Source organism: Lipophrys pholis (assembly GCF_963383615.2).
Source record: "Lipophrys pholis genome assembly, chromosome: 1".
Classification (NCBI taxonomy): domain Eukaryota; kingdom Metazoa; phylum Chordata; class Actinopteri; order Blenniiformes; family Blenniidae; genus Lipophrys; species Lipophrys pholis.
Window position 1 is genome coordinate 53,378,236 of NC_137635.1, and position 10,157 is coordinate 53,388,392.

Consider the following 10,157-nt stretch of genomic DNA (forward strand, 5'->3'; position numbering starts at 1 on the left):
ATCTTTTGTATGATAATTGATCATTATTATATTTCATGATACTTATAAATAAGTACAGTTTATTCATTGCTAAAGATTACCATCTTCGTCGGCAGTTACATTTTTGTATTATTATTATTAATATTATTATTATTAGGGTCTGAGCACTGAAAGTAGATAAGGTAATAAGAAATAAGGTAGACCCTATTGGATTTCCTCAAATTATTATTATTATTAATATTCAGCCGGAACAAAGGCATTTTTGAGGGCCTTAGCATACATAAATTTTTTTTATTATTATTATTTTATTTATTTATTTTCTGCCATTTCTGTCTCCGGGTAAAGTCCCGCACTGTTGGGAGCACAGACACAATGTTGCTATGTCTTTGTGAACGATTTGGAAAACCGTTTCCCAAAAAGAATCCCCAACAACTGCCTGAAAAAAAAAAATAAAAATAAAAAGTCCCATTGAAAGTGGATGGGAGAGGCACCTCATGGAGGAGATCAAAGGTGAGGCAGGTACACAACATTTCCTCTTGAATTTTCTAGATGTTTCTGTTTTTACCTCAAAATGATTTTGTATCTGAAAAAGGATGATTTTGAATAATTTCAGGGAGCTGGATATATATATATATATATATGTGTGTGTGTGTGTGTGTGTGTGTGTGTGTGTGTTTATTGTTAGACCTACAGACAATTCATTAAGTTAGAAAATGTTATAGCCTAAACACAATTACAAGCATTTTTTCCATCAGTTACTACTCCAATTGTTGATACTACAACACTCAGTAAGAGCAGTACTACCCTGGTTTCAAAGACAACCTCAAGTTCTACATCAAAGATACATGTCACGACAACAATGAAAGAAAACTCTACAATTACAGGACCTGCAACAACTTTTTCATCTGGTACCACGACACCCGTCACATCAGTCACCACAGGATTGACTGAAACAACACAGACAATGGAAACAACAGAAACAACACCAATGGTTACAGTCTCAGAGGCGTCTTCAGATCAGAAGACATGTATGCAGATGTTAATGTTAAAAGTTTGATCATGCCGTGGGCCACAATAACACCATCCTCTCTACCAGACGGATAAATGCATAACAATCAACAATAAAATAAATGTTGTGTCCTCAAATCCTCCTGAAACAACTTATTTTTTAACATCAGAGCCACTTAAGAAAGAATCTTTCTGGATCAGACTGAAGTGTGGGCAGGCTGGACTGAGCTTTGGGATGTTTAACAACATTCAGACTGGTGAAGTAAAAACAGATCATTTACACCGTCCAACGCTGAGCCCATCAGTTGACACACAAAGTCTGTTAATGTGAGCCAAGTGGAAGTTAAAGAGACAATTTGAGTTGTTGAGTTTTATTCTGGAACTTCCTTTACTCACATCCGCCTGTGTGTGTGTGTGTGTGTCTGTTTCTGTCCACTTCATGAAGTCAGTTTCCAAATCGGAAACCAGTGAAAGCTTTTACAAAAAGGAAAAAAAAACCCAGAAGGGTGGTTCTGCTATCTCTTTAACTCTGAAGCCTGCAGGGAGATCCCACCTCCCACTGCCCTCAAAATGGAAGCACAGGCTTTTATTTTACCGACTCGGCTGAAAAGTGACCCTGGAAACAGAAGAGACCGACGTGAAACATCCAGATTGACACTTTATTCTTCACAGCATTATCCTTCTGCAACAATATGAAAAATAACCTGGCGAGAGGCTTCTGAGCCCACCGAGCATTCATCCGCTTCCAGATTAATAATCCAGGTGAGATTTGTTTCAATCTGCCCAAAAAGCTGGGCCAGAAACACAAACATAAACCGTACACGTCATTAATAATTATTATATATATATTAAAAAAAAAAAAGAAAAAAGAAAGGCATGAAAAAACATAAGAGCTGAAAATACAGTTCATTTAGAATTTTACAATAATATACAGAAATAAAAAGTGAGGACGTCGGATCGTGACTCTGCTTTAAATATGAAGGTTCGCCGGAGTCGTGGATCAGAAGTGAAATGGATTGACAGGGAAGTCGACTTTCTTTAGATAAGAAACGATGTCGCACATTTAAATACACAACAGGAAACGTCTCTGCACACGTTTTCAGCGTAGCCTCGTTTTTTGCGGGGGGGTTGGGGGGGGGGGGGTTATGTGAAAAAGACAGCGGGACAACAGAGCGACGTGTTGCAGCGATAAGCGACTTTTTGTATTTAATTGTTTAATTGCCACCGTCGGTTAGTAGCGCTGCGACGTTTACGTGCGTCGTCTGACGTTCGAAGGAAACGAAAGCATTTACAATATACTCATACATTTATTCATATATTACTAATGAGCCATAACGTAAAAGAATCGTATTTGTCGGTGAGTATTCTGGTGAACACCAGTTCAATATAGAAACTATAAACTAATCTTGGTGACTCAAAGAGCTTTGTTTGGGGGTCGGTGGTTGTGGTGGTGGGGGGGGGGGGGGGGGGGGGGGGGGGGGGGGCTCCGCTCCTCTGCAGCTATGGCACAGTGTTCTCTGTTCAAACATGACGAGTCTGGGAAACAACAGAGATTGAGATTATATCTAGTGATCTGACATGAAAAATAAACTTTCTTCACGCCGTAACCCCCCCGACACCCCCCCACCCCTGCTCCCCCCTCCCTCCTTCATACAGTATTGGCATGGCGGGTTACAGACGGTGGTCCCGCCTGGTCTCTCGAATCTGCTTCTACGTTTTGGTTTTTCGGGAAGGAAAATAAAAAGAAAGAAACAAAAACAAGCTCATGGACAAATGACGGACGGACTCGACGACGTGAAGCGAGCCAGAGGAACGAGAGCGACACGAGCGGCGCTCACATGCTGGCGTCTCTCCGGTCTTTGCTCGGCGACGGCTTCAAGGGATCCTTCGCCACCTTCCCGTTGGCCGCCGCCGCTGCCGCCGCGTCCGTAACGACAGCGGCCGCTGTGGCGACGACAGCGGCGGTGGTGGCGACGGAGTGTTTGGTTTGCTCCTCGCCGCGCGCCTCGGGGCTGGGCGGTGTGGGCGGGGCCTGCTCGGCCGGTGGCTGCACCACCGTCAGCTCCTGCTGCAGTCTGTGGCTCTGCAGGAGGCGGAGCTGCACGCGCAGCTCCAAGATGGCTTCCTGCTCCTCGTGGATCGCCTGGTTCAGGTGCGTGTTCTTATTCTGCGAGAAGCAAAACGTTGCTGCAGCTCAACACGTCATGACGCTAAAAGTGGCGCGTCGCATTAGTGACTCCGATACGTCGCCGCACGCCGAGCGTTTCCTCACCTCCAGTTCCTCGTTCTGCTTCTGCAGATCTTCCAGGATCATCTGCAGCTCCTCCTCGTCCTCGCTCTCGCTCTCGCTGTCGGACGAATACTCCTCCGTCTCGCTGCGGCCCTGCTGCCGGCTGAGGAGGAAGACGAGCCGCCCGGTTACAGCCGGTAACCGGCGACGCCCACACCGACGCCCTCACACACTCTGTGTGTGTCTCTTACCTCTGGATGTCGGCGATCTCGGCCCGCAGCCGCTCGATTTCCTCCTTCTCCGTGGCGATCTGTCGGCGCAGCACCTGCTCCAGAGAGATCAGCTCCTCCTGCTCCGTCAGAATCTCGTTTTCCTGATTGGTGGGAGGAGGCGGAGGCTCGTCACTTCAAAGCACAACCTCAGGTTATCGCTCAGTGTGAGGACGGCTCACCTGGGCGAGCAGAAGATTGATGACTTCCTCTTCGTTCTCAGTCATTTCCTCTTTTGAGACGTCTTCTTTTGACAGACTTGCTATCTCCTGGGCGATTTTACTCTCACACTCCTGAAACCACAGTGAGAAAATCAAGCATTTTTAACCTCCAAGGCGTTAGCGGCTCTCAACACGCGGAGGTGTGTTTGCCCACCTGGCGTTTGGCTTCTCTCAGCTTGCGTTTGAGCGCCGTCAGGATCCTCTGAACCTCCCACAGCCGCTCTTCTTTGGAGAGGTCCTTCACGCCGGCCTGCAGGTCCCGGTGCAGGCAGTTCAGGAGGAACTCCTGAAACGTGAACATCAAAGGTTGTTATGGCCTGATGGCGAGAGTCTGATGAACAATAAATCCTCTTTATCTCCAAGTCCAAGTATTTAAAACATACAAACAGTCAAATTTCATCTCGAGTGGGTGAGACCGGTACAAAACAAACCTTTAGACTTTTTTACGTGGTGGTGAAGAGCAGAGATGAATAATGTCTATATTTACACAAAACCATACAGTTTCAACATAAAGCCAATTTTAATGAAACCTTCTATCTCCTATACATTCTGGGTGATTTTACAAACCGACAGCACGGCCTTGAGTAACAAAGCTTTTCATGCCAATATCTCAGCTCGGGTCTCAATGTTGTTTTGTGTCGCTGCTCTTAAGAATTTTGTTTACAATTTTCTTGGTGGTTTGTCCGGATTGGAGCCTCTTGCTGACCAGCTTCGGCCCACAGGCCTCATGTTTGACACCCCTGATTTAAAAAGACAAAAACAAGGCTGCGGTTTGACCCTGACAAGAAATATTTTTTTCTCGGGTCGTATTTATAAACAGAACTTCATCTGTTTGTATCAGAATGATTGTTTGTCTTTAAGATAACGCAGGAAAAACAAAGTGTTCATCTGGAGAACATGGTGACGCAATACAAACCGAGAAAGAGACAAAACAATGTGCAGTGCTGACAAGACGCTAAAGAAGAGACGCTTACCGCTGCATCACTCTGTTCACCATAAACCCACTAAAACTACCATTATTCAGCTTTACTCAGGAATAAGAAAATATACATTCCTTGTATATTTAACACACAACAGTGAAAAGCAACATAGAAAGTTAAATTTAAAAGCTGGAAATCATCGTGACGTTGTAAAACGGACACCGACCTGCCGCCGGATCTCCTCCTTGATGCTCTCCTGGGTTTCGGGCAGCGCCGGCATGGTGGCCATGTTGGACCAGCGGAGCGGCCGCACCACGGGCTTCAGCACCACGTCTCCGAACAGCTCGCGCACGTGGGTGAAGAAAACGTAGAGGACGCGGTTCCCGATCTGTACGGGAAGCACAGGGAAGCTGAAATGTGACGTTTCTGGGAGAGTAAAGAGCCGATCTGGACGGGAAACGTCCTCATATTTATTCATCCTGATTAAACTGACCGAGGGACTCGACTGCTTAATTGAAAGGAGAGTTTATTTAGCGACCGTGCGGGTGCTGCTGCTGTTGGGTGTGAATAAATAGGCCAGGAGCAGAGACGTCTCCCCTATGGGAATAAATTAGCTAAAGTGGGGCATCGCTTTAGAGACAAACTACTTGATCCAATAAAAACTGGGCTGGCTGGTGGCTGAGGGGAGTCGTTCCTTTTTCTTTATCTCCTGACCTGTATGGTGGGATTGAGGACGATGGAAATGTTCTGGATGTTCATCTTGGTGTCGGCCTCGCGGGCGATGACGTGGTCCATGTGCGTGACGAGCCAGGAGAGGAGCAGCCGGCTCTCGGGCGGCACGTCGCCCAGCAGCCTCTGGAACTCCGTCACCTTCTCGGCCTCCACCTGCCGCCCGCAGGCGTCCTCGAAGCGCTGGGCCAGGTCGCGGCCCAGCAGGTTCTCGGGCAGCTCGCGGAGGTACTGCTTCAGCAGGCTGGCCACCGTGTGCGGGTCGTACTCCTCCAGGCAGGGACACTCCTCCCGGTCGTACGCTGCTTTCAGCTCGTCCACCTTGGACTTCATACCTGACGGGGACGGAAGATGCTCAGATTTGACTTTACCCATGACTGAAGGTAAGATCTGCGGCGGGTTTTTTCCTACCTGAGACCCGGTAGATCCCCTCACACTTCATGCCGTAGTTTTCGATGTAGTCCACACACTCCCTGAAGATGGCGGGCAGCTGGAGGCCGTCGTACAGCGCCGTCCTCTTCACGGCTTCGGTCAGTGGGGCTCCGAAGATGGGCCTGAAGGTGGGGGCCTCCACCGGGACCGGCTCCGCCTCGGTGGTCGGCTTCTTCTTCTTCTTCTTCTCCTTCCACTGCTTCACCACGTCGGCGGCCGTCAGGTCCTTGGACTTCTTGTCCTTGGCCTTGTCCTCCTTGGGACACTTCTCCTTCACTTTGAAGTCCTTCTCTTTCTTCTTGGAGAAGCTGGGCTTCTTGAACACGTGGATTCCCTTGGAACGCTTCATCTTGGACGGGCTCTCCGCTTCGTCCGCCGAACTGTCCTCCTGGAAGGCGGCGTATCCCTCCGCTGGGAGAGCAAAGGAAGAGAGACCGGGTGAGATACGAGGGGCAAGAGACCCCCGGCGTCCCTCTCGTTTTCCCGCTACGACTAAACGTCGACAGCGGCGGAAGAGAAAAGGCAGGAAAAGAGAGAAAGAGAGAGAGAGAAGATAGTAGAGGAGGGGGAGAACGGGGACTTGGAAAAGAGGTCAGCCACTGATTTAGCAGCTCCCACTGCACCTCACACCTTTTCTCTTCAGAACAGACGCAGGTTTCCCAGTTCTCACTAGAAATAAATGCAAGAACGATAGAGTGGAACGCATAAAGTCTTGTTCCAGGTTCAATTATTCCCACGAGAAGGAGACGCACCTTCACTCGGCCTCGGTGGGAGTGCTCTGAATCTGTTCATCTCTTCACTCATGTTGGTGATGGAAAAACATCCTCAGAAGAGGAACGTTTCTCTCCTAAATGTCTTTACCAACACTGATAGGACATTAAAACATTACTGCTGCTTTGAAAGCATCTTCGTGGCCTGAACTACCTGATCTGCAGGAAGCATTAAAGTGGGATGGATGTCGATCCAGTTTTGTCTGTGTAGCACAAAACACAACAACTCAACTGGGCCTAATCAATAAATCTGGAAGGAGCTGATCAGAACAATAATCAGATGCTGGACTGATACCTAAATAAAGGGAATTACACTTAAGGTGTTACTGCACTTTAATATTGAGCATGTGCAAAAAGTCTGATTACTGTTAACTTTGACAAACCTGCAGAAATTTTTCTAATACGTAGTGTGTTCCTTTCTGCATCACTTAAACTAATCTAGAGCCAAGTCTTTTTGTCAATCTGCTATTTCCACGTACAATAATATACTGAAATACATCTAAAAGTCCAACTTCCAAGTTTCTTTCCTCCTCCAACAACGAGATGTTGCATATTTCTGCACATTTTCCTCAAACCCCCCCGTCATGCCAGCACTCTGAGCTCCAACATAAATATTGTTCATCTCTTACTCCGTTTCTCCTTCTTCTTGAACTTGTTCTTCTTCTTGCTGTGCTCTTTGTCGTCGTCGGAGACGTAGGCGTCCGGCGGCTCGTGGTGGTGGTGTCCATCGTGCGGCGGCGACGGCTCGCCCGTGCGATACAGGCCGGGGAACTTGGTGGGGCTGATTTCCTCGGAGCTGGGCGTGCGGGCCACGCTCCCGGGGTGCTCGGCCCGCCGCTGCTCGCCGGGGCTGCTGCTGGGCGGCAGGAAGCACTCGGTCATGGCTGCTGCGGCCTCCTCAATCCTTCGACCGGAACATTATCTCTCCATCACACCTGCGGCAGAAAGAGAGAGAGAGAGAGAGAGACGTCAGGCTGGGAAGCAACAATAACACATTTGTATGTTGAATAGAAAATCCCTTCCTTCTACCTCAACCAGGGTTTGAATCCTTCCCCACAATCTGTCTTGTCCTTTTCTTTCTTCGATCCCCCACCAGAACGGCACAAAGTCTCAAAGCTAATGTGGAATTGTTGGTTTTTCTCTGTAAAAGTACTTTAAAATGACTGGGCTGTATTTGGCGCTTTAGAAATAAAATTTAATTGAATACTGATACCTCTATAATATTGTGCAAGAATCCAGATAATGTCATTTTATCTTTTTTTCTCTCAGTTATATATTGTTCAAAACAGGAAAATTGCAATTTTATTATTTGCATTTACTTAGTCTCCATCATTATATCAGTCATTCTGATGATAGCTGATTCAAAACACTAACAAGTCAAAAGCCTGTGAATGAACCAAAACCCATTCTTAAAATATTTGAACAATATCTGCATATTTCCCCAAGTACACAGTAGACGGATGGATCAATATGAACGGAAGCTGTTTTGTAATTTTTTAGTCCAAATCAACCTGCCTCCAAACACAGACACTACCCAGTGTTAGTTTCATGATGAGGATGGAGTTTGTCACGATCTGATCAAGCATTAAAGTACAAAAATCAGTCAGCAGGTGTTATCAGTAACTTCAAAATTCTTCCAAACCACTAATATAAAATGAAAATGACAGAAAACACGACGGAATAGATGTGATAAAACGCTGAGATCAGCGTAGAATCTGTGGTTGACATGATTTTATAACCTTTTTCATGCATAAATATAACTTTTCAAACTTTTTAAACCTCAAAATTGTGAATTATGTGTGTCTTGGGGCAGAATGCATATCATATAAAGATGCAAATCATGTCACAAAAGGAAAAAAAAGTCTTAAAAGTTTACATTTCCATGTTGTTCAGTGGGTGTCCTTGAAATGATTATTAGCCAGAACACGTAGTTCACAAATAACATTGGTGAACTTATAATGTTTCGGCGACATCAACAGTCAAAACAAAATGAACTTAAGAGTGATAACAGCAATATTCACGAACTTTATATACAAAAGTAGCAGCTCAGTTTTAGAAAAAAACAACTTTCTATGCATTTCAGAAACAGTTTAAACTAAGCGGATAAGAAACAGATATGTAAATTTGTCTTTTTGAAAGGAAAACATGCTGCAATACCTTGTCTATGAGCATAGCCGAGAAAAAATAAATAAGAAAAATCAGTGTAACATTTATATTTATCCAGCAGATGGGGCTCTGACATACAAACATCTTCCACGTCCCTACAACAGGTCGACTCTGACATTTACAGGCATCAAAAACTAAAACTGCAGACCCACGGTGGAGTATTTTTGATAGATATTACTCTAAATACATTAATGTCAATCTATAGGAAACAACAACACGTCTGTCTGCTTGTGCTGATGTCTAATCAAACACAAAACAGGAACTCGAGCACTCAATTTGAGAAGTAGCTCGATAACTGTCATCCAAATGTTGATCAAAATTAATCTGTTTACTGTAAAATGATGCTCATACAGGAACTGGAAGTTAGAAAACAGCTGTATCAAGAGGTAAATAGTCGATAAACATGACATGCTGCACGACAAACCTGGGAAATAAACCAATATCCATCTGTTTGTCAATAATTTCTTCATTATCTAATATAGTAAATATACAGATTAAACCTGTGTGGCACCTTAATCCACCTTCGCTTTGGGAGATTAACCTCGCCAGGTCCTGTATCCACACCGAAACATCTTAATCTAAACATGCAGTTACTCAGCTGTTCGTCTGCCAGTATGAATTTACTGATTTTAATTGTATTTTTTCATTCCAAACGTCTTAAAGTGTTGCTGTGTTGCTCTGCTCTCAATGGGCCCATATGCTAACGTTAGCTGTGCTAGGTGCTAGCCAGCCTGTACGTCACGTTAAAACCTCCCGATTCACCCGCACAAACCAACCGTGACATATTCAACCAGCTGCACGTAATTAAATGTGTTTCGAGACTGGCGTGCAGGAGTGAAAGGTGTACAAGTGAAAAGGTGAGAAACTTTACCGCAAACTATCCCGTTCGGCTTCAGAGCAGCTTCCGGTTGTCTTGTGTACTAAATAAACCCTGCTGCGCATGCGCAAATGTACGAGTGCATGACGGGGAATGTAGTCAAATCAGACTCGATTGCCGTTTGACGTTTCTTCACATATTTACACAAATTCAGTCTTTATAAGGGGAAAAAAACCCCGTTTGGAGCAATGAAGTCTGTTTAGGCTGCAGAGTTATTTGCAATTCGAGTGATTTGAAAAGCAGCTGCAAACTAAGTTTGGAGGAAAACCACTTGCTATTCTCAACTGTGTGTACTTTCCCAAAAGCTGTGGTCGGACAAGGAAGACTGGAAGTCATCATGACATATGAAACACATTAGTCCTCTGATCTCTGTTGGCACCGACCGCTCCGAGCCACACAGCTGCGGTGGCGAAATGAGGCTGTGATTCAATATCATAAAAAAGAAAAGACAAGACAAGACAAGGTCTCATTGTGTGTCTGGTAGATGAGTCTGTGCAAACTGCTGCTGCATGCCAAGCGGGAACATAATCAGTGATAGGGCACCCTGCTGCCTTTT

The 10,157-nt window shown here is 45.5% G+C and overlaps 1 protein-coding gene across 1 annotated transcript; it reads right to left on the reverse strand.

The window, feature by feature from the left end:
- Window positions 1-1,638: 1,638 nt before the first annotated feature.
- ralbp1 (ralA binding protein 1) lies at window positions 1,639-9,647 on the reverse strand. The gene is made up of 10 exons (XM_080478654.1): window positions 9,596-9,647; window positions 7,188-7,493; window positions 5,768-6,199; window positions 5,342-5,691; window positions 4,854-5,015; window positions 3,862-3,993; window positions 3,669-3,779; window positions 3,469-3,590; window positions 3,260-3,380; window positions 1,639-3,154 (listed from the first exon to the last, which is right to left on the reverse strand). Exons 2-10 carry the CDS (start codon window positions 7,438-7,440, stop codon window positions 2,822-2,824), a joined length of 2,016 nt encoding a protein of 671 aa, XP_080334780.1. The 5' UTR covers window positions 7,441-7,493; window positions 9,596-9,647; the 3' UTR covers window positions 1,639-2,821.
- Window positions 9,648-10,157: the final 510 nt, after the last annotated feature.